General features: G+C 39.4%; 1 protein-coding gene across 1 annotated transcript; it reads right to left on the bottom strand.

Annotated features, from left to right (window-relative positions):
- Positions 1-425: 425 nt before the first annotated feature.
- MFN1 (mitofusin 1) lies at positions 426-25,343 on the bottom strand. The gene is made up of 17 exons (XM_026854961.1): positions 25,325-25,343; positions 25,012-25,133; positions 24,040-24,175; positions 21,048-21,210; positions 20,311-20,435; positions 18,620-18,728; positions 15,371-15,478; positions 14,469-14,622; positions 14,276-14,343; positions 9,454-9,575; positions 7,561-7,780; positions 6,762-6,888; positions 5,602-5,831; positions 4,933-5,088; positions 4,221-4,417; positions 2,861-2,995; positions 426-2,055 (listed from the first exon to the last, which is right to left on the bottom strand). The coding sequence occupies exons 1-17, from the start codon at positions 25,327-25,329 to the stop codon at positions 1,986-1,988; spliced, it is 2,247 nt and encodes a 748-aa protein (XP_026710762.1). The 5' UTR covers positions 25,330-25,343; the 3' UTR covers positions 426-1,985.
- Between the last annotated feature and the right edge of the window lie 133 nt (positions 25,344-25,476).

The following is a 25,476-nucleotide window of genomic DNA, read 5'->3' as shown; positions in this document are numbered from 1 at the left end:
GTGAACACCAGTACACTGCCCTTAGGAACAAATCACTGAGGTGGGTTTTTTCCTTCTCCCAAGCAAATGTCTGGGCATTTCTCCCTGCAAAAGGGGGGAGGTATGTTAACACCAGTTTGCTGGAGTTCACCCAGCCCCGACTGGACACGGGAGAGGTTAGAGTGATCCTTCAGCTGTGGCATCGGACCCTCCCTTGAGGGGCACACACCTGCACCTCCTTCCTTTTGTTAAATCTGTAGCATTAATGATTTTCCCAGCACATTTAACTGATAAGAGCTGGTGTACAGATGGCACAGCTGGCTCCTCTGCAGCAGAAACACCTTTTTACCTCAGCAGTTCTGCCCTACACAGGGTGTGCACTGCAGGTGAGTGCCAGGGTGTAGGTCCTCACCTCTGATACAGCTGCCAAATAACTTAGTAGAGCAAAGGGGGAGTAGATTTTTTAATAAATAACTGTAGAACACATGCATGTAAAGTTTTATCTTGATACAACATCCATAAAAATGCTCCAGACAAAGAGCATTAATACACATCCATAACCTCCTATACAAGGGGACCAGGCTGTTACGCACTTTTTGTATTTCACAGTTTCCCTCAAAAACCTTGAGACTCCTTGTGCAGCCTGCTAATAAAGTTCCAAGAGAGCCATGCTCATGCTAGCACAGTCAGAAACAAACACCAAAACACAGTGTGGTGAAAACTGTTCCTTGTCTTCAAATAATTAACTGCCTCTAACATTAGATTTTACATCTATTTCCTTTTTAGATAGCCCTTATTTACTGGAAAATCCTTACAGTGTAGTTGTAAAGTCGAGTAATTCATTTAGTCATGTTAACACTTCCATAAAAATATATAGTCTGAAAAGGCTTTCTTTTTTTAAAATAAGTTATTTTTAAAAAGTCTAGTTAGAAAAAAGCAGGTGTTTGTTAAATGATTGCAGATGGCAACAGCAAGACATTTTCTTAAAAAGAGGCCTCGCGCTGCCGGAGGCGAGCACAGGTCAACTAAACTCATCGGCCTTAAGTCTCACCTAGAAGAAACCTGGTCTACAGCAGGACCAAGGGACTGCTCGGGATATTGCACGAGTACAAACTGTCAAACCAGCCTCTCCCTGCGCTCTCAATCCAGCAGGAGCTCACGGTCAAGCCCCACACCCTGAGCTTTCCCACCCAATGTGCAGAAACTGAGCCAAGACCATCTGCCCAGCAATTTCTCCTTTGCCTGGTGCCAGCGACACACCTGCAGCTGCCCCGGACATGGGTTCTAGCAGTGCTCTCATAGGCAAATGACCATTTCACCACTTAACCAATTGCAAAAAATCTGACAAGCATGTTGAAATAGGTTTATTTTTACTTAAATCAGTGCTATCTTGGCTAAATGCAGTAGCCAGAAGGGAAACTAGAGCCCACTTCATTTCATTAGTGAAGGCTCTGCAGTTCACCATCATCTTTCACTTCCATTTGAGGAAGAGGAACTGCTGCCCATCCCAATTTCACTTGCTTTCAAAACAACTCCTTGCCCCAAGCTGCAGTTTGTACTTCCCTCCATTAAACACAACCCAAGAACAAGCAGCATCCTCCAGCCCCGGCTAATTCCCGAGCAACTGAAAGCAGGAGACACTAGTGACTGTGATGGCTAAGTTCTCTCTCCCTGCCTAAACTCCTGGATGCCAGGAAGCGAGACTTGCCACTGCTACATACTAACAAAAATTGATAAGGATTTGGGGTTTTATTGTCAACTGCCCATAGAAATTTAGTGTTTAAAGTCTTTTTTAACCCAAAATCTGCAAAACAAATATAACAGAGTACCACAGCTCTTCAGTTTGGTTCACCACCAGAGTCAAAGTTTTACAATAATTAACAAGTGTAATCAAAGTAACATTTAAAATATAAATCATTTCATGTAACTCCACAAAGGAGAAGTATCACCTGTAAAATTTCTACTTTGTCCTACAAAGGATCACCGGGAAAGTTAGCGATGATGCTTTATTTACTCTTTTGAAGAAAATGTTTTGTAAAGCGATCTAGTTCATTCTCAAGGTGAATGGCTTTATTTCTGTAAAACAAACAAACAAAAGCAATGGATTTACTTCAATGCAGTAACATCGCAAAGAAGGTAGAATCAACATCACTGTTTAATCTCTATCCCTGAAGCCCCCAGCGCTCAGAAAACCTGACCACGGTCTCTGGTCCGAGCAGCGGCAGGCTGCTGCCCTCGGCCACATGTTTCCTTTTCCCCAAAGGCTGCGCCAGGTCCCTGCGGGACCTTCCCCGGCTCTGGCCTTCCCTTCCAACGTTTAACCTGGGAGAGGGTCTGCAATTCCAGGGAGGTGCTCGGCACGGCCTGGGCGCTGCAGGACCCTCACCCGGCGCCGTCTCCAAGCAGCATCTCACAGCCAGGGCAGGCAGGGCAGGAAAGGAAGCCTGAGGCTGCTCTGACCTCCCTAAACCCCCAGCTGCTGCAGGTTTCTCTTCTGTGAACACCTACTACTGGTAGTAAGAGAAAAACACTATGGCACGGAATGACTCAACACAGCACAGCTGCTCTTGTGTCCTGTGGGGAGGGTTCTTGGGGAAGGTGCCACCCTCTTTTACCTACACAAGTCGAATATTCTGGAGAAAGTTCTCCCACACCATACAAAGGGAAAGACAATCTAAGAAAGAATATTTTTGGAGCTTTACTCGTTCACTGAGATAGAAGCATACATTTATTTAACTTAACCAGAGCTGCTGTTACAAGTAAAGAAAACAAGTATTGCTGTGTACCATTCTGCACCCGTGCCTCCCTCATTTCAACCTGACAGTAACAGCAAGCACCAAGCTCCCTGAATTTGCTCATGGTCAGTCTCACCCAGACTTACCTCAGCTGCTTGGAGCTGCTCTGTATGTTCTCCAGCTGATCTATTTCTTTGGAAAGCCTAGCAATTTCTTGTTCCAGGTTTTTCTGGGTAATATCCACCTGCTGACAGAGCCGAGCAAAGGTAGTAGCCATTTCCCTAAGGGAAAAACAAGTTTGTAATCACAATTTACAGAAGTCTGTGCTACAAAAAAAGAAATTTTAAAAAAAAAATCTCCTGGCATCACAGTGTGCAGTAGAACACAGCAATCAAAGTGTCTGTTAGGGAATTACAGAACAGTAGAAAGCAGGAGAATTATGTATTTTTTAAATTAAAAAAAAAAAAGAAACCTTAAATGTACAAAATGCACCTCAGTCTATGCCGACATGACATCTAGCAATTTTTCACTGAGCACTGACAGGTACAATTCTGAGATGGGGACGTGCTGGAGCAATGAAGTGCCCCTGTGCAGAACCCTGTGCCAGCACCCTGCTCGGGGGGAACAAGAGTGCTCTGCAGGGTGGGAGCACCCCAGGTTGCTGAGGCACCCGATCCTACATGCCTCCTCAGCCATGTGCTCCCAAATGAGTTCCAAGACTTCTCCTTACACAAAGAAAAAAACCCAGTTACCACCCTGGAGTAGTAACCAGGCTGTCCTGTGGTGGAGAGAGTATCTCCTCTCCACCTTACTGGAGCCCTTGTCTGCGTCCAACTCCTCCGTGTCCCCGGAAATACACATCTGCTGGGCACGGGGATGATTCGCTTTCCTCTGCTGAAGCTGAACTCTGTGTTAGTGAAGTATTCCTTAAGCTACAAGGGAGAGGAGTTCTGCACCCTGGTCATCAGAGGCTTCATTTAGTAGCCCTAATTTCCTGAATTAGTCATTTAGACTAACTGTTTCAGCAGGAGAGGCTGAGGGAGACAATCACCCAGATATTACTTTGCAGAGACAGGTGGAAAAGTATTTGGGTATGACCAAAAAAACCTACAAAAAAGGAACAATTCAAAAAGGCTCTAAAGTTCCACTTCTGCAGTGCACAAGAGCCAGGACTGGCTGCTTAGCGCCTGTGCCAGAGCTGGGGGCAGAACAAGGCTCATCACTGAAGTGCCAGTCTGCCAGCAGCCCGGCTGAGCCTCCACTACAACTGAGCCAACTCCCACCTCTTCATCCCGAGGTGGTGGACAAAGACAGTTGAAATCTTAAGACTAACTCTCGCACATACAGACTACTGACCTTTACAGGGGGTAATTTCAGACTCTTAAAACTCCCTCGTAACAGTGCCAAGGGGACTCAAGCCACCTTCCCAGATTGTGTGCACCCAGTCCCCGCTCCCAGGACACCACAGCACCCCACGGACAGGATTTACTCTTACTCGATACTTACTGTTGCACCTGATGGCTGCAATTAGCACTCGTAAGACTGACGATCATCTGCAGCTTTTCAGTAGCATAGTTTACAAACTGCTGTTTAAAGGCTCTCTCTTTCGCTTTAGTGGTCCAAGTCAGTCTCTCATAAAGATATAACAAGCCATACATACTTAAGGAAAGAGAGATGAGTTTCCAGCCTACTGTTCTCCAAATCTGAAAAAGAGAATTCTTCATTAGCTTAAGCTGTCCTACAGAATAAAGTCTAGTTCCACCCATGTTTTTAAATCATCTTCATGGCCCTTTCACCAGATTAATTTAAAAAAAATATATTATTTCCATATTGTTATTGCAGAGCAATACAGCTACATTCCCATGAGCTGGTACCACAGTGGTGTGGAGAATGTGCAGGTTACAGAAGCTTCACTGCTTGTTCATGAAGGAGGAAAGAGAAAGCCAAGCTCCCACTAAATCCAAACTGAATGAGGTACCACCAAACCATCCTTTAATTCAGAAACTGAACACTGACATACTGCATAGAGATATGCCCAACTATCCTCAGAGTAGTTAGACTAATTTTCTCACTGCAAACTGCAGGTATCCAGTGTACTACACGCACTCATCCAGCCCAGTGTTACTAAACCCATTACATGCTCCATGTTTCACCCCAAATAGGAAAGACCAGTTTAATCTTTGCTTCTAGTACAGTGAATGTTGCTAATGCTACTTGCCACTCCGCCAACAACGATGATGCTCATGGAGGTCCGTGATGTCAGTGAAGCTAAACTCATTACCAAAGGAACCATAAAATCATCGTGTGATACGTTCTCTGGAGTTACGGCAGGAAGGCTGGCAGCTGACGGGGTGGTAGCTAAAGGTCGAGGGATCTAGAAGAGTTGAATACGGCAGCCTGAGTAAAAAGCATTAAGGAACTACACAGCAGACTGGTTTTATTTTATTTTCATATATTCAGGGTTTGATTTACTTAAAGGAAACTCTTCAGGACAGAAATCTGAACAATGCTCTTGATAAGCAGTGGAGTTTTGACAGTTCCTTGCCCAACTGGGGACTGGGTTAGAGTAAGGGGTCTACCCTTACCTCTGCCATGAGGACAAAGTTACAAATTAAAAGGTTACCCAAAGGGTTCAATCCAAAGGAAAACAAAACTCAGGTAACAGCTGCAGAAAGTATAGGAAAGGGTTTTTGTTCCATTCTAACCCTGAATATAATCCAATGAAAATGACCCTCACAAAAAATGTATCACACAAAGGGACTAAGGAGAAGTAGCAGCAAGCATATAAATAGCAGAGGCAAATATAGTAAAAAAAAAATAATCAATATATTCTCCTCAAACTAAAACAAGGCACTTAAAATACCAGCATAATCTCTGAAGCACTTACTTGTACATTTGGATCTGCTAGTCCCAATAGTACTCTCTGAGCTTGTTTAGGACCCAAGAAACGGTTTACAAGTGAAGTCCATCCCAAGGAAAAGTGGAACATGATATCCTCCTGAAAATCTGCACACAGACTATGACAGTTTAGATCATAGCTAAGGTCAAACCTCCTGCATGGAATTAGCAAGTGGAGCTGATTCTGAGCACCAGAAGGCAACAATGGTTTCAGATTCTCTAGAAATAAAACAGAATAGTAAAGATGAGTTAACATTAAAAGCTTTATAGCATATTCACAAGCAGCACCCTTGCACTGTTGAGCAGCTTTGTGAACTACAGGAATCTAAACCTACCTATTTATTTATTTGCAAAACCAGTCAGCATTTTATCGGTATTAATCATAGCAGGGCAAGCAATTTATTGCTCTGATAAAAGAAAACAGTCATGCAAAATCAACTCATAGAGAAAACACTGCTGGAAAAAAATGGTCAGATCAACTGAAAGACTTCTATCAATGGTTAAAAGATAAGGACAGACTAAGAAAAACTTGGTTTATCCAGCAGCTCTGTGGTGCCATATAGAAAAGGCAATATTATTGTGTAAGATGACAGAAGGCTTCACATAATTCCATGATCTTGCTCTGAATCTTTTATTACTAGAAACAGATCAGAAGAGAGATATGGATATGCAATACAGTTACTACTTATTAAAAAAAAAAGAATCAGAATCTGGAGGGAGCTAGGGAGAGGATTATACTGCAGAAACATAATCCAATAATTAGTGTATTTCATGTATCTGTTGTGGAAGCCAAACATTTAAAAGGGTTTATAAAAGGATTAGACAACTTCCCAGAGGACAGGTCCATTACTACTTGCTTAAGCCATTAATCCAGATGCAGTATCTTGGCTCCGAAGTCCCTAAATTGAGGACGGATCAACTATATTTACCCTGGTTCATTACTCCTGTCCCCAAGCATCTGTTACTGGTTAATATCAGAGACAGGCTACTAAGCTGAACAGACACTCAGTCTTGATCTAGGATGGCTTCCTCCTTTATCATTTTAATGTTAAATCATCATCAAAAAGAAAAAACTCTTTTAAAAGTGAGTTTCCTTAAATTGTCTTTCTCTAAACAAGAAGTCTTAACATTCCTCTTTCCTCATCTTACCAATCATCTCCTGCTGCGACTGATGCATCGACTGATTGACTTCACTGGAGCAACGATCAGCCAAATTCTTTCCCAAACCATCTTCTATATGTTTGTTCAGTTCCTGAAGTTTTATAAAGAATATATGCTCATCAATTTATATCTAGCTAATAAATTACATTATACAGAGCAGAGAGATGTTAAACACTAAGCATTGTTATTTACAATGGGAAGGAATGTTACCATGGAAATACCATGCTTCTAAATTGCATACTGTGACTGAAAACTTAATGAAAGTGACACAGGAGAGATTTCTCTAGGACTGTGATCACTAAAATGCACAGGGACAAGTTTGTAGTTTTAATCAATGTGACACTGAAAAGCCTACCACTACCATCCTGCCCTGCAAAGCCTTTACTGTCATCATCTGATGGGAGCCAATTTTGCTGCTCTGCCCAAAGATAAACCGATCCCATCCACTCCCACAATGCTCTGCCCCAGACATTTTGCGAGCCAGGACAGCTCAGACTGTCCTGACAATGAAGCACTCCCAGCTGATCAACGAGGCTGAAACAGGTGGGAGCAGAGTTGGAGTGCAAGAGGCAAACACTTACAGGTGTATGATCCTTCTAAATACTAAGTTTGAGGAGGAATTTGTAAAAGTTTAATAAAAACTGCCTTCTTTAAAACAAAAATCAAAACCAAACCAAACACCACAAAAAACCCCACCATAAAGTGTTGGGTATTTGGAAGCTTGTTTTATTTTTCAATCCCCCCCCCCCCCCCCTATTGGAAAAGGAACATACTAGACATTTCAAACATACATCATAGTGTGGTGGGCACCTAAAGGAGCTCCCTCACAGGAGGGACAACACTTGAAACCTGGGAGATTTTTCATGCTGCCATTACTTACTTTATTTTCTACTTCCTCAGTAACACGTTTGATTTTTTCCTTAGTATCTTCTGTCAAAATGTTCAGCTGATTTCGAACAAAGTCCAGTCTATCCCTCTGATCTTCTCGCTCTTCCATGGAATGGACTCTAACGTAGCAGAAAGGAAATCACCGTCACCAGCAGGTATTCTCCCAGTAATGAAACAAGCCCTGTAACCAGGCACGGAGCACCTAGCCCAGGGTTTACTGGGCAGTCAAAAAGAAGCCAAAAAGACTCCAACACTGGCTGAAGAAAGCAGAGGCACTGCTTCAGAATGACTGCAACACAGATACTAAATTTACAGGAGCTCTTAAAAGCCGCACTGGTGGAACATAACTCAAATTATTGGGCTGTAGTGTATTTACAAAAACAGCATTTGGAGTTGGACTTGTTACCACTGCACATAATTACAACTAAAAAGGGTGCAGGGAATCAGGGGTGTTTAATACTTAAGTCTATACTTTGTATAGTATGAGTGTACTTATGTATACTTTTATACTTTGTATAGTATACTTTGTATACTTTGTATTGTATTATACTTTGTATTGTATACTTTGTATAGTACTTATACTCTGTATAGTATGAGTATACTTATGTATGAGTGCTGCTTTTAAAATAAAACAAAATAAAAAAAAAAGATAAATCTGATCAAAATGTCCCACTGCTGCTCACCAGCACCACTCAACTATTCCTTAACAGCGACAAGGGTTTGATGACCCTGCAAAGCAAAGGGGAGGTGGCAGAAACTAACCTTATCACAAACAACTCTCTTCAGAAGTCCCTGACCTATCATTTAAGTGAAAATTGCTTAAATTCTAAAGCAGTTCTAGCTTGAAGAGCCAGCAGAGACATCAAAGAGCAATTCAGATTAAGAGGGGTCACTACACAGGTTTTGGCAGGTCGATTGACAGAAAAAAAGCAGAGTATCATAATATTTTCAAATATTTCACAGCATGTTTTCATAGGATCTGACAACGTGAGAGGTTAGTATGTAAACACGCAGTTTGTAAAAGCTGATACATTCAGGAAGATGAGTGTGTTTGACAGGTACAGTGGAGTCTGTGAAACATAAAGACACACTATTAACAGACACAGAAAGGAGATGGATGGAAAGGATTAAACATGACAGCAAGTTCACTGTGTACAGGAGAGACAAGAGGTAACAGGAGCGAGTTAAAAACCATACATATGCAAACCTCAAAGAGTATATGAAACTATCAGACAGAGTAGATGAGCTGCTATCATTAGCACTAAAAGGATTACATGAGCCATGAGAGAATAAAGATATTTAAGGATCCAGTTTGGAAAGGGCCAGAGGCCAAGCCACTGTTAACTTGGGCTCTTCCCTTACAGTTTTCTAACCACTTACAAATTAAAGTGTCTGCATCCTTCCATTTATTTTCTCAGTGTTACTGTTAACAAAAAACTTAAGCAGGACCAAACATCACCACTGAAATGCTCGATACAGCTAGAAAAAAAACTTAAAATTTCAAATATTTTGGAAAAAAAGTTTTGAAAACCCACAGACTGTCTCTGTAACTGTCAGTAATGAAGAACAAAGTAAACCAAGATCCCTATACAAAAGTCACAGACCAAGGACAAGACTGAGCAATGCAAGTGAACAATACTAAAAGTGACAGACCAGAAAAATTTTCTGTATCTTACCAAAGGAGAAAAGTGAATTTTAAAGTCCATAATGACCAGCAAAAATCACCAGCATAGAAATGGCTCCTCAGAGGATCTGGATAAACCAAAGCCAACCAGCCATCCAACCAACCTACCTTTTCTCTGCTGCTGCTACGTTTATGGCGTCCATTATGTTTTTCACAGTATCTATTATCTGTTTAGCTCTGATAGTGTGCTGTTCAAACTTGGTTTTCACGGCTGACTGCGAGATACACTCCTGCGAGGGGCCCAAGCCACAACACATTACTGCAATTCCGTGCCAACACATTCAGGAATTTCACTGTCAGAAAGCACATGCTGCTAATTTTACCATGAACTTAAACCAATGGGAAATAAAAAAGGAGAAAGTATACAGAAATTAAAAGACAACAGAACTGAAATCTCAGATGAGTCTATAGCAGCAAATCTGTACCTTCATGTTCACTCACAGTAATGTGCATAGGTTTTTACTCTTTTAAAATAAATAAATAGTGTAAAGAAAAAAGAAAACTCAGATGAATACATAAAATAAATCTAGCTCTTGAGAAAATTTTCCAAACTATCTCTTCAGAATTATAAACGTCTAACAGGAATGCTGGCAATATTGCCTGGCTTGAGTTTTCTTTGTTGCAACACATAGTTTTGAGAAGCAGTTCTGTCAATAAAATTTGACGTGCTCATGTCAACACTGGCCATCCAGGAACAAAATATACAATAGGAATAAGAAACAAGGATTATCTCACAGGATTAAAAAAACCCAGTTAATATTTTAAGGAATACTTAACAATTTATTTGCAGATTGCTGAAGTGTTAAATGAGTAAGTAGAGAATGCTCTGTAGATACAATTTCTAATCAATCTTCAAACTTGAATATTGTACAGCGATTCAGAAACTACACAACACTGACTGAAGAGATACACAGATGTTCAATTTGGGCAAAAGCAAAGCAATTGTGTTAAGCCACAAATTAAGGCTTTGACTTTTTTTCAAGCAATTGCACATCCTGAGTTATGTAGCCAATTAAATGCTGTCAGAATTCAACCTGTACTAAGTCACCACAAAGTAGAAACATACGTGTGTGAGGGGAAGAAAGCAAGCAGCTAGCTTCCTTATACCAGACCTACGGGGTTTTAAAATTGTTCTCAATCCATGGGTGCACCTTTCATAGCACAAACAGGTTTAGGTTGCTTCTAAAAGACTTGCCTATGACCTTAGCATATGCTGCAATAACAAATTTCAGCTATCTAAAAATGATAGATCAAAACAAAATAAATGAGTAAAATATATTCCCTGTTCCTCGATGAAGCAGATCTAGAAATCAGCAATGAAAGGCCAGAGTTTCATTAATATCAGCACATTGTAAGAGCTAGACTAGACACAGAGGAGAGTCTTCCCAACATTAGTATGTGGTAGATAAAAGGATGACAGTCACTCACAACACAATCAGAAAATCCAAGTTAGAGCACTAGGAAAAACACAAAGGTTAGTTAAACGACTGGGAAAGATAAGAGGGGGACAGCAGCAGTTTTGCTGTTAGTCTGTAAGTAAGTATTTATTGAAACAAAGAGAAAAGATACATTTCAACAGCGAACCAAACCCAGTTACCTTCCAGCTCACTTCCAGTATAGTGAGATAGTCTCTTAAGTGCACAGCTTGTTACATTCTCGTGTAGTGTTAGGGAAGGACTCTGCAGTACTGTGTAATTCAGGCTCTGGTATTCACTCCAATTTACAGCCAGAATTGCCATTCTGCCCTGCCTCCCTTCTCTAGTCCTCCCCACACTGTTTCTGTCACCCAGTTTTGTGAAGAAACTGGGGAAACACTATAGCCTGAGGAATAGCAGGGTTTGTTTTTATGCAGAATACCCACTAAGGACTACTGCATACAGCACACTGTGCATGCACTTCTGTTTTGATACAGCACTTCTATGTGTCTCATAAAATTTCAGAAGATAGATACACAGATTACTTTCTGTTATTGCACAGTATAAAAATTCAAAATGGATTCAACCCTTTAAGACTGCACATTTTTTTTCCTTTGTTGTAATACAGCTGACATACATAGTAGCATCACTTTTTAAAGCTACTACATGAATTTCTAAAATCTTAATTTCACCACTTACAAGTGTTTCTATTAACACCTGGGCCAGTTTTTCTTTCAGCAACTTAAACCACCCTGTGCTTTGCAGAAAAGCATATTATATCTTTTTTTGGAGTGCCTTTTGCCCTCACACAAAAGTCTGCATAAATGTAGTTACAAACCTTTCAAAAAGAGTCCCAATTTTTTCCATATCACAATAAAGTAGCACCGATGGGTTGTTTCTAGATTTTTTTAAGATTCTAGTTACTGAGCTCATATCAGTTCTGGGATGAACAGGCTTTCCCATCAGGGAAGTGATACTAAAATCAGGAATGTGGAAGTACTGGAGAAGTAACAGTTCCTCTTCTCAGCCCACATGGAAAAGAGGAAGAAGTCATCTAATTTTAGTGAAGACAAAAGCAGGGTGAGAGAATCCAGGAGGAACAAAACCAGCAGATATAGCCTGTGGGAACACGGAACGTGTGTAAATGAGGAGATGAGATAGCCTAGAGATGTGAACTGGATGAAAGAGCGTGAGAGATGTTTGGGAAGTCTGAGCAGGGCACCTGAACAGGGACAAGGAGCTAAAGGCAAGACAGACAGAGGGAGGCAGGGAAGGGGTCGGTGTTTGATGAAGACAGACAGAAGCATCTGTGCTCTTGTTCCTTCCTTTCCACAGACTGGAGTGTAATCCAAGAGTCTTGGGACTTGCAACTCCTCTGTCAGGAAACAGAGTAAATGCAAAGCACTTTAGCCAGAAGTACTTAGGCTGTGCTCACACTATACAGCATCTGAATTTGGTCTAGCAGTGCATAAAGCACAGTACCAAGCAGATAAAGTAGGATTTCATTCCCAGACTGAACACAGAGGATTCTACTTGCTGCACAATATTCTTCATTAATACATGAGCTGGTATAGCTTAGTGCTGGTAAAAATAACTGCTGACAATAGTATGCTGATGTCAGCTACTTTATCAGCTCAAGTCACAGTAATTTGAGTATTAGGTCTGAAGATTCCAGATCTGGTGAACCATTTAAGTATCAGCCTTGCTTTAAAAGCAAATAAAATACCATTATAACACACCTGACTGTGCAAGAGGCTGCAACATCAGACACTCAAAATTTCAATTGCTTTGGCAATCTTAATTTAGCACATGTTGTGGTCTTTAAGTGATGTGATCACACTCCTATTCAAAGCCATTCATCATTATGATTTCAGGACAAAACATGGCTGAGCAGGGAAAAACATTACAGAATCCACTCTCACTGCTGGAGTTGGAAGGTGGGCAGCAAATAAAACAGATAATGTAAAAGAAAAAAGTTGTTTTAAGGACATACAGCACTATCACAGAATTGTTTTTTGTCACAGCCTCTGCCAAAGAAACTTGTCATGGTTGTGACCTTGTGATAGATGCTTCTCATTTTGGTGGCCAACTTCAGACCATGACATCTGATTTACAGATGGGCTGAGCACTCATAGCATCCCATCATTTAGTAAGTCATACATACATCTTCATCTTGAAATATCCTAAGTGCTGAGTGCTTAACTGTAACTATAAGAGATTTTGCTCAAAAAAACTCTGGGTATAGCTCATGGCAAAATATGTAAAAGAACAATAACTGATTTAGAAGTTTATTTTCCACTTTCCTACTGGTTGGAAGTTTGCTACTATAATTCTAAGGACAAAAATTACAAACAAAAATGCATGTTTGGCTACAACTAGTGACACAAGCAAGAAATTTCACACCTCATGGACTCAGGCCCTGCTGGTATTCTGAACCAATCATTTCACCAATTCAGTCATCTATCATAGGAGTGTGGCTAAGGATTAAACTTTAGTCTGACATTTTCTTTCTTATGCAAGACTGAATCAAACTATGATTTTAACACCTTTCTGATATACACACATCATTACATAACCTGGTTTTGCTAAGGTCAAATGGATTTGTTGTAATGCAAGAAGAAATACTTTTCAGAGGCAGTTTGCTTTTTCAAAAATATAATGAACAAGGAATTACTGGTTCAGGTATGCAAGAGCCGTCTTGAGCATTTGGTGTATACAAACTACAGTCGTACCTTTCAGGCTCATGGTGCATGAGATATGCCAATACATACTACACAAAACTGTTGAGGCATACCCAAGATGCCTCCTTAAGATATCCAAGAATGGCTTTAATTAAAGTTATCAAATTCAGCAAGACAAATAGATCCTATCATAAAGAAATCGCTCAACTGTCTAGCCAGTTCTACTTCTGAAGAAACTGTTACCTCCAGTTATCAATACAGCTAACCTGAGGTTGAAGGATGGATTCTGTACAGCAACAAAGATGCAAGAACAGTGTTAATATGCAGAGTATCAGAGCTAAGAGGTAGATAATGTGATAATTTCAAAACTCTGGCTTTAAAAAAATCCAAGTAAATATTTAGATTTACATCAGTGAAACAGAATTTCTTACTATTTGTGTCTTGAATTACAATGATTAATTACAAAATACAACTTCAGAACAAAATAAGGCTTACTCCACAGCAAACATTTCATCATGGTTGTGACACACACCTTTGTATGAGCATCTTCTCTTTCTATACAAACTGTATTGGTATGGAAATCTCAAAACATGAGCTAAGAGTTTTGGTCCTTTCCCTCACTGAACAATACTTCTTCCCAACAAACTGTTGGCTATTCAAGATGAGAAGAGAAGGACAGAACCCACAGATAAGGCAAAGCTGTCAGGTGGTCTGAATACCTTACACTCCTCCACCTGCTAATGGGGTAACGTTCAGTAAAATTAAGCTAAGCATAAGCAAAAGCTACCTTTGCATTAAAAACCAAGCAATCTAAAAAAAGCCCATCATAAATACCTCAAATATCTGCTCAAAATGTTGAAATTCCTGGAATCTTGTTTGAAATCCTTCAGCAAGAGCTCCACCTGTGAAAACACACCATAAGGGAGAGTGCAGTACCTCACAGCAGTGAATGTATCTTAAATATTTTTGTTTATCAGGTTTTACGGTCTTTTTCTGTATTTAAGGAAAAGCAAGAATTCCTACACACCACCCTCTGGCATTCCTTGGGCCTTCTGTCTCCTGGCACTCAGAACTTCTTTTGCTGAAACAAAAAAGATGCGATTCCTCGCTTCTACAGGATCAATAACTTTGAGCTCATCAACTAGAAAAGTCAGACAGCGCTCCATGTGCTGCCTACGCACCTACAGAAAAAGTAGAAAGTTCATGAGAAAAAGGCAAAAATTGAGCCGTCATCAAATCAGAACATTAGAGTCAGAAACAGATGCTGAACAACCAACCCCTTAGATAGCAGATGCCTTCAAATCCTACTGATGCAGCAGCTGCTTTTACCCATTTAAACAGCCCTGGAAGCAACAATACCTTCTACTATAACTGTATTTACGTCAGTCAGAGATCTCAGTCAGTTACTGGGGTAACCACTTCATTCCCCCTATACAAAGAAACAAGTATCACTTGTTTCAAGCTAGTTGCTGTTGGAAAGATCTGAAGAGCACACTGAACTGTTACCATCTAACACTGTACTTTGTCAGCTACTCTATGCATGTATACATGTATCATCTGTACCCTCCAGCTGCATTACCATTACACAAATAAAAGATACTACAAAGATCTAAAACAAGTTTAACTGTGGAGAAAAAAACATTCTAAACAAGCCTCCCACTGCACTACCAGCCTGCATATATTGTAGTCTGAATTGCAGGTTGCTCTGAACAAGGAGAAAGTTATTTCAATGTTCTGGCCAAGTAACTTATTCTTTTGTTAACAAGACAAAGATGGTATTTTCATATTAATAACTGTATTACCTAGGCAATTTAGCATGCTTTTATGCATGTGGAGGCCCTTTCTTCATATATATATATATATATATATATATATATATGTATTATAAAAAAAAAAAGCAACTCAAATAAGAGCCATCAAGTCACTCACATCTTCCATATATTCTGGTTCTGATGCGGAGGCATCCCATCTATTATTCAAGATGAAGATGTTTGGCTTAGAAAGTCGTTCATTCACTTTATGGAAAAAATGTTTTTCCTAAAAATTAAAGCACAAACAGAAAACTCCCCTGACATCCAAACCAGAACCACACATTGTTCTGTAACAGATTCTGAAGTTAATCCAGCTTTTAAAAAGTTTATTAAGAAGAATTCATTAGCATTAAAAAAACACAGATATTGAACAAATAAAACCTCATGATAGTTCTAAAGTCATCAAATGTCTTGAAACTGATGCCTATGCTAAAAGCGAAAGACGCTGCAAGCTTCTCTAAAACTAAGTACAAATTCAGAAAACTTCCAACCAAATAGTTTAGAAGACACTGGAAAATAAAGTTTATTTTTCTATAAATCTACATCATTCACCGTCTTTTTTCCTTCTTTCACTCTATCACAAAACTTCATCTCCTTTGATACTTCTAGCCCTCTGTTAAATTTCTCTGCAATTGTGTGACACTCAAAATATTGCTGGGGAAGAGGGGAAGGGAAAAAAAACCCACACAAGACATGGCTGTATCTGCTCATTTAGTTTTTCAAGTAAGACACCTGGCTAAAATTCTGAAGACTTCCTTCTCTGAACTACCACGATGCTCCTGTTCACCCTGCCAAATGTGGTTTTTCTATATCCAGAAAAACATCCTCTAACTGTACTCTTCAACTAGACCATCTCAGCTTGAACTACGGACAAGTTACATTTCCTGTATGAGGATGTATGGCTTGAGTCACAGGAAAAAAGTCATTGCTGAATGTTCTGATTTTAAAAATAAGACTCGTGTGTACCTGAAAAAGTATTTAGGTCCCTTTCCCGTACCTATCACCCATCACTGTGTTTTCACAGTCATAATGGCTAAGTCGTGATGGAGCGAATCCCCACTCAGCACAGCTGAAACAGAAGAGATCTCTGTGCTGCCATAAACTTTTTGAATCTGAAGCAAGACACCACCACATATTCTGGACACACCACTGGAGATATGTTAGTCTCCAGGAGCCGGGGTTTAAGCATGTGTAAATGAGATCACTGTTGCAGAAAGAACTTTGTCTGAAGAGAATTTATGAAGGAATATTAGAAAAATCACGTTTATGCAAAAAAATTGTAGTTGTGTAGCAGCTTCCCAGTATTCTCAAACCTGTTATGGTAAGAGGTAAAAATAATGCCTAAGGAGCATGAGAACATAGTTATCATATCCTTTTCCTAAAGGATAAACTTGTGTAGATGAAGAAAGAAATTACCATTGGCCAAAATGCAAAGCCAAATACAAATGTTTTTAGAGCAGTCACACAGTTGTTAAAGGCAACTTCATTTGTGTCTACCAGGCTGAAAAAATTAAAAAGGAGGAAGAGAGCTGTTTATTGAGCCAAAGCCTCAATCACAACTAAGATCCTCTTCCTTTCCCTCCAATATACACCCTGGACACTGGTGATTTCTAGATTCTATTAATTAAAAGGTGCTCAGTATTAAGTGAGGATTTATAGGCATGGCAACCAAAAAAAACCTCAGCAAGAATTTAATGTTTGAAGCAAACTGCAAGACTAACCTATTTCTATTTAGCATCTTTCAGCCATGCCCAACAAGGAACAAAGACTGGCCAAAAATCACACTGAAAAACAGAACAGCACTTCTGTGACTGGATGTTTAGGATCAGACAAATACAAAATTAACAGAAACTTCCAATAGACATACAGCCTATTCATCTTCCCTGCATATTTTTTAACTCAGTCAGATTGTTTTTAATGGTTCATTTTCCTGAGAAAATGAGAAAAACAAATAAAAATTGGCCTTTTCACTGTCACTTCATTATACCAAAATGAAATAGGGCACACAGGTCCCTATGGTTTCTACATTTCTACATAGTAATGAGATGTTCACTGAAACACAATCTTTTTTCCTTCTTTCTTTAACTAAAAAAATCTCAAATCAACCATGGTATACACATAAACAACTTCCAGAATCCCTTCACACTAAAAGTCAAAGTGTCCCTCATGTGAGATGATGGATAAAGCCATAGTTGTGCCAAATACTTTCTTTGCCTTGGATGTTGTCAGAAATTTCTTTTTTTCCCCTTCTAAATCACATCTCTCTTGTATTTGAGTCTTTATGGATTTGGCTCAGAAGATGGAATGTAATGTTTTTAAACTCATTTTTTGTTCTCAGATTTCTACCAAACTATTTGTTAGAATGCAAGAAAATACCGTCTTTGTACATTCAGTTCCTTATTGTATTAAAAATTAGCAATCAGTAATTAGAAAGTTCAGACATTGCACGTCAGATCTATGCTCAGAACAATGAGAGCATTTTATTTGTCTGCAGGGGGCTTAATAAAAGTCTACAAGAGATTTCTCAGTAGCATTGTACTACATTCTAGCAGTTGCACTTTCAATAACTTAGAACCTTATACTGATATTGCTGCATTCACAACAGATACTTTAGTCAAAACTGAAGATCACTACAAAATTAAAGATACTCTCTGGTCTTGTGAGTATCACAACAGCACCTTTGGCCACTTTGCACGCTCTCCTTCTATAAGTCATACAATATTTAGGCTGCAAGGTATACAGAAATCTCTCTCTTGAAACCAGGCTTTATAGAATAAAGGTGTTAAAACACCTTCAGGTTCCTATGTTGCACAGAACCATGCAACATGAATGCTTACAGCTAGCATCATCTTCAGAAGAAATACAATCCAATGAGGGGAACCTGTAGCACTTGTCCTCAACACAAGATGTACCAAGGGAACTCATCCTCATCTGAGACAAGAACACACGAGGAACAAGACAGAAATTCAACTTCCTTCACCTACTTTTTGTATTTTACTGAACTTCTGGATATCAAAAAAATAATTTATGGAATATTTTATACCACAAGTGTCTTCACCTGACAAATACTGACAAGCTGCAAAGCAAGACAAGCACTACATCATCCACTTATCAAAAAAGAAACTGGGATAGAAAGGACAAATGTGATGCTCAAGTCAGAGTAAGCAAAGTTGGTAAGAAATTTGGTTCTCCTTTCCCTAGCAAGGGATATACATGGCTTCTTATCTCCCACCCCCAAATCCTATTCACGAGATCTAAAAGCAGTGATTCATGGGAGCTTCAGTAAAGGTCTAAGAGAAGCCATTTCAGTTATGGAACTGCTGAATATTTAAATGAAGTAGTAACACAAAATCATTGCGCATCATACCGTGTTCATGAGAGTTGATTCAGAATTGGCAACCAAGACAAACACGTCAGCATCTAAGCAGAACTTGTCAATCCAGCTGTCCAGTTCTGTAGTGACATCTGTGCCAGGGCTGTTGAGAATAAAAATCACAAACATATTTACACAGCAAAGGAGCATTTGATTTTTATAAACTGATAACAATAGAGTGGGATTGCCTAAGGGCCTTGTAAGAAGACATAAAGCTTTATATGTTTAGGCTGATGCCTAACTCAAGTTTAAGGCAATAGCTAATTACCATTTAGCTTTTATCAATCACCTGCTCACTGGACAATCTACTCATTCCAAAATGCAATTTCTAATGAATAAGCATGCAGACCATAATTGCCAAGAAAAGCGACAGGCAGTAGGTCAGAAATCCAGTCAGTCTCACAGAGTGGTCCCCCTCCCTGTATCCCAAGTTTTAATCAAAGAAGGTCAGTTGTTCATAGAATATTTTTTTGTTAACAAGGGCCTACTTTAAAATGATATGCTATGCAAGCTGTGTATAGATTTAATAAGAAACAAAAATGAAGTTAAAACCATAGTGCTGACAGGTTTTTAAAAGTGGAATATTAAGTCATGCTTCCAACCTCAGTTGTGACTGGTTCACATTTTCTCTATTTAACAGCAAAAAGATTATTTTCTCCTTCCAAGTACCTTTTCTCCTGAGAATCCAGGCTGTTTTCTTTTCCCTTTACATTTTACCTTTAGCAACTGAGACTGTACAGATCAAATCACGCCTCAGATCCTATCTATGCAAGGATCCCTTCTGGGCTTCCAGCAAACTTGTTCAATGCACACATCCCCAAGGAGACAGCACAATGGCGTAAGCTCAGGAGTCCAGCAGTGCATTGAACCACCCGGCTCCCTGTGCCAGCTGTGCTGACTAATACAGGACCTGAGTTTGCACCCAAGAAAATAGTGACAAACTCCCGGGAATTTCAAAGGTGCAAGATTAGAGATGCAACAAAAAGCACTACAGTTTATCAGAATACACACTGGGTGTTATTTTGTTGGATATGAAGAAATCATACTTACAAATTCAATCTATATTGATTCACACACTAAGTATAGATCACCTAACAGTTTGAAAAAAATATTACCAGATCATACCTCAGTGGCCAGGACTAAAGGCACCTGACATATACAAAGCAACAGCTTTCAGAATTCTTTGAATAAACAAACTGTAGGAAATGCACATAGGCGTACACAGGTAACAGTCACATTCACATATCAAAGTAATGGGTGACCTCAAAATGTAGGCACTGCAACTCTTATCAGAAGCTTTTAAAAATGAAGTCCAGATTGCTTACACTTCACATAATCAGCCTGAAGTGTTAAAAGACAGAAGACGGGCAAAAGGTTGTTGCTGCAACAACCCTACTCACACTTCCATACTCTTTCTTTTAAAGGCCAAAAGCTAGTCCCTTATTCACCTCAATCACAAGAGATTTGTCTGTTTCAACTGTTACAAGAACAAAATCAGTGGGGTGATGACAGGCAACAGTATATACAAAAGAACAAACTTTATTCTCAAAAGAAAAAAAAAAAAGCCTTTCAAGAATTTTGTAACCTAACAACAAAACCACAATCAATCAGTAAACCAGTCTCTTTTCTAAGTGTTTTAATGGCTAACTTATTTAAGAAAACATTTACTAAAACAGAAAACATACCTGTCCACTAAAACCAAATCATCTCTCAGCAGGGCACACTTTGACTTGGGCCAAAAGACATGGACGAGGCAGCCAGCTTTCAAATCTTTATCCATGTGAAGTGCATGAGCAAGCTGATTGACTGTCTATAAAGAGCATAAGGAGAACACAAACATGAATACACACCACAAGCAATTCTGTAAACCGGTCTAGTTTGGTTCTCGGGCAACTTGGATAGGATCTATCTTGAACAATGTTACAGAGTTCATACTTCTTTCTGGTGAATATTTGCAATTTTAAAAAAAATTTAAGGTCTTAGATTCACCAGCATCTAAAGAGCAAGTTGTGTCTGAGACAGGAGTTTCTTTGGAGCCGATGCTAGAGTGAGCGATACTGAGCGTCGCCGTGAACGTGCCTCAGAGGTTTAACGTGTCAATGTGAGCAGTTAAATAAGCTGAGTACCATAAGGCACATTCCAAATCCTTAACAAGTGACAGAACTTACTCTCAGTCCTATAAAAATAAATCACTCAACATATGCTATGCTACAATGAGACACACAGTAGCTGTTTTGCTGAAATATCCAAGAAAAACTATGAAGTATAGCACTTTAGTTTTGTTAGTTGTTCCCTCCTAAAGAAAGAATGTAAAAATGCAGAATGAGTTACATCTTGTTAGACTTGAAATCATGGTTTGAAAGACAGATCTTCTGAGAAATAGTTACTGTAAAAAGTAGTGTTAATCATTCAAAAAATGTACCTTGACACTCTTCTTCTCATCTGATCCTTCTGTCATAAGATAAGCCTTATCTCCATCTGTCCCTTCCACACTGAGAAAGCAGTTAGTTGTATGGCCAATCCCACTAGGAAGTACCTTATCCCACAGCATCGCATTAATGACCGAACTTTTCCCACTGCTCGTTCTAGAGAGATAGAAAACAAAAGCACTTTGAGCACAATATAGCAACATTAAACATATCTTTGTCTTAAACTGGACGCGCCCCCATTTCATTGCATCAGATGCACATACCGAAAGCTGTTTCACATGATGAGTTTCGAGTGACAGTTCAGCACAGCTTGCCAGAAAACAATAGGGAGTGCACGAAAACTTTACCTGAATAACAATTCCAAGCATCTTTCTTGGTATCAACATTGCCAATCCAACCAAGAATACCAATTTTCATTTCCATAGCACATACTAGCTCAACAAGCTCAACCTGTATGGGTACATGTGTTTTATCTGGTATACCACAATTTGCGTAAGGAATTTGTAAGAGATATCGGCTCAACTTTGCTACACCAGAAAAAAAGCATCTAGCATAAAAAGATGCCTTAGATCAACTGGAAGCAATTGCTAAATCTCAGTACGCTGTCCCACACAAAAGGACAGCCCACCCTCCTCTCTGTGCCAGCTCTAGCATTCCCACAGAAATGATTGAAAATACAGGTAACATTTTCAGTAGAATTGCGTCCTGACAACAATTCCCCATTCCTGCTCGCAGCAAAGCTAAAGGAATTCCAGGGATGGAAGACTCGAGCAGAATGCTGCATGACAGGGGCAGGGAAGAACCACCTCTATGGTGGCAATCAATGGTGACTGCTTAAAATGTTCATAAAATTACCACCTCTGCAACTTAACCTGTCTTTAGAGACGCATCTGATTGTCGTCAGTCAGAAAGGAACTGCTGCTTCTGATAAGAGTCTTCTAGGCATGAGATGAGGTGCAAAAGAGCATCACTGTACTACTGCCTTCAGATACATTTCAAAGCATTGCTCTCTGGGAATTCTCAACACAGCCAGCAATGACAGCTCAATTTAATGGATTATAATCTCAACTGAATGAAGATTTCTACAGTAAAATGTGAAACAATGTGCAAAGAAAAATCTCAATTGTATTTATTGTGCATAATCCTTATAATGCAAATGCTGTTTTTTAATAATGCAACTTAATCTTGTCCTTATTTCATAAGGGAAATGTAGCCTAATTAAACAAAACCCTGTTGATTCAAAGGAACTGGTCAGCAACTCAAGATTCTGCAAGAACTTGGAAGTTCTGACTAATGTCCTACTTTGCACTAACCCTCTACCCCTCACCCATAAATATTTAAGGTTTAACTATTACACAACAGTATGGAGTTACATAGACCGTAAAATCATTTTTGAGCTGCTACTTCTAGAAAAAGTTCAGTGCTCACTGTACAACAGTTCGCACATTTATTCAAAATGTCAGAGGGTTATCTTTCTTCTGCTCTGAACTTCTGCCCTTTGCAAAAGCAACTTATATCACACATCACAGCTTGTAAATGTATTCAAATTTTAACTCTGTGAAACATCAAGGCTGAGATATAACTAACTTCTTTATCGCAGATCCTTTTCTTGGTTTTAACTAGCTGAACTATTTTTTAGGAAAATTAAGGTAAGACCACTGTTATACACATTTTTTCCAGTATTATTACAACATTTTTAGAAAACATGAAATTCATACTCCAGAAAAAAAACGTGACCACGAGCTTAGATTTAAGCACAGAAAAACAAATCTTTCTGAAGCAAAGTGGACTAACAGACACCAAATTAACCAGGCACATAAAGGCATTTGAAAGCACTGGAACCATAGTCTTTTAATAGGACTTCACTAGTTTATACCTGACTTCACATTAGGCAAGGCTGATTTTCCATCATCTCTCTACACCCTCCACATTTCATAGGAACAGAACGGCACAATATTTGGCACGCAGACATCTACTGCAAGTGGTAAGAACCAGTCAAAATTTCTCACTGACAACCTGAGACTGAAATGCAAAACACAATATATGCAAACAGGAACACATAAAACCTTTGGGTCTATACACCTGACAGCATCTCTTTAGAATATTTCTTATATAGTAACACATTTCAGCTGCAATACCTTTCTTTTTATGTCCTTTTTTTCCTGTTGCAAAAATAAAAAAATATAGCTGAGATGATCCCAAGTTGACCAAATTAAAAATATTTTAACACTGAAAATACTACCTTTTTTTTTTAGAACAGAAGTGAATTGAAATCACCCATAACTTTGGAAACGTTATTTAAATACACAGAAGGTTTTTCACTTGGTCTGCAGCAATACCATCAAAGACTGTGAACTAGAACTTTTCCTAATTAGTGATTCAGGAAAACAGAATTTCATAACTTCATTCAGACTGATCTGTAAACCATTCAGTACACTGTTGCTGTTACCCCTTATAATCATCACACAGATCTATCCAACTAATGGTACAACCAACAAGGTAACAGTCTCTAATGGTCTGTTTTCTTTCAGCTGCTTATATACAGAAACATAAACAGCCTAAAGTTTAGTTTTTCAACAGTTGTGATCAAACACAGAAGTTCTCAACAGTAGGTCCAGTAAAACGAAGATATTAAACAAACAAAACCACCGCATTAAAAAAAGAAAAACCATCTTCTCCAACAAACTCAGAACTTCCAAAGTCAAATAATGGACCTATACAGGATAATTATTTTACAAAGTTTATGAGTGAAAAACATGTAACAAGACATGCATGATTAATCTACGGTCACGAAGCAAGATAGCATCAAAGAAATATTGAGCATCAATTAGGTAAGAGTAAACATAGTTTTATGAATTATATTTCACACAGTAATTATATGATGAATCACTAATTCCAATGCATTTAAGTTAGAAATACAGACACTAAGCCCTGCAAGAGAGAAGAAAAAATATCAAATTATGTTCTGGTAATTCCATTCATTACCTGCCAAAAAATGCCACTTTCATGTGTCTCCGTGAAAGCACCTCACCGATGACTGCTAACTTATTTTTATATGCCTGTATTTTTGCTAGTTCATCTTCTGTTGCTACATGTTCAAGCTCTGGGTTCTTGTATGTCGCTACACATAGAAAAAAGAATAACATGAAAGCAATCACATGCAAAGTACATGCTCCAGGTACAAGATACGGATTATCAGTACTTCACATGCTAACAAAGATCTCTGTAAATTTTAATTATACGGCAATAAGAAAAAACAAACAAAATCCCATTACAGATATTGATATTAACCCTTGTCATTTGACAGCTCTGCCATAAGCACTTGTGAAATCATGACATAATTCACTTCAGATTAATCAGCAATCCAGCTGCTGGATTCCATGAGCCTGTGAGCACACCATGCTGTGCTGATCTGCCCCGCTCTATGCAACACCCACTTCCTTCAGACAGGAAAGCCAGGACCTCTCATGGATACACTGGTTAGGCTGGGCTGTCTTCTCCCTGCAGAGCTCACTGGGGTGATGAGCAACCAACTCTGTGTGGCAACACACGCGCCTCCACGCTGTTAAAACTTCTGAGGGTGTAACCAGTGGTTCTTTGCATTTACATCATGTTGATCTACTTTTGTACTGAATAATGGGAGAACCTGTTTGTCCTTTCTTCTACACAAAAGAAACTACAACAGGACTACAAACACTGGAGTGGTTAAGCTTTCACACTTGTGGAAAGGAGGGCAGGTTACCAACCCAAGTGATGCAATCAGCTTTTCCTGTTACCATCCTAGGCATTCCTGCTAGCCTAAGCTGAAAAAACCCAATGTTAAATGAAAAACATGACTATTTCTGAAGGTGTATTTTTATACAAAGTGCACATTGACATGTATTGCAACGTACTTTGCATTGCTGTAAAACACTCAAAGCAATAGACAAGGCCCTTGTGTTTAAGATGAAAGCTAACCTTCTACAAAAGTTGCTCCTTCAGTGACATAGTCCAGCAGCTGGTCGAAGATGGCTGTGATTGTCTTTTTAGCCAGCACAAAGTGCTTCAGTGGAGAGACGGTAGCTTCTGCCATTATGCAACTGAAATGAAAAAGTGACCAAAACCACTTGGAGCACCCAGCTACATGAAAAGTCATACACTTCTCAGTCGTTTGATAAAAACCTCAAACAGAAACCCGCCTCAAAACAAAACCCTCAACCACAATGAATGTCAGTAGGCTGAGTTTACACTAGTTTTATTACCGTAACAAACTCTTATCTCTTCCCCTCACCACATGCCCGACAGCAGCTCACGCGGCCCGGGAACGGACATAAACCGATGTGGTGCGGTCTGACCCCGAAATCCGAGGCTTCCCCCTCGTCAAACGCGCTCACGGCCTGCCCACCGCCTGGAGGGCAGCGCTGTCCCCTCGGCCCAGCGAGA

Source organism: Athene cunicularia (genome assembly GCF_003259725.1).
Source record: "Athene cunicularia isolate RWA chromosome 9 unlocalized genomic scaffold, athCun1 chr9_part1, whole genome shotgun sequence".
In the NCBI taxonomy this organism is placed as follows: Eukaryota; Metazoa; Chordata; class Aves; order Strigiformes; family Strigidae; genus Athene; species Athene cunicularia.
The sequence above is the reverse complement of the archived record's forward strand: the minus strand, read 5'-3'. Positions and strand labels throughout refer to the sequence as shown.

What these genes read in the sequence shown, in the direction of transcription:
- MFN1 (XM_026854961.1), bottom strand. An exon ending in TGCAGCCATCAGGTGCAACA is followed by an intron (nt 2,996 to 4,220) that starts GTAAGTATCGAG and finishes TTTTTCCCTTAG; the next exon opens with GGAAATGGCTACTACCTTTG. An exon ending in AGCAGCTCCAAGCAGCTGAG is followed by an intron (nt 2,056 to 2,860) that starts GTAAGTCTGGGT and finishes TTTGTTTTACAG; the next exon opens with AAATAAAGCCATTCACCTTG.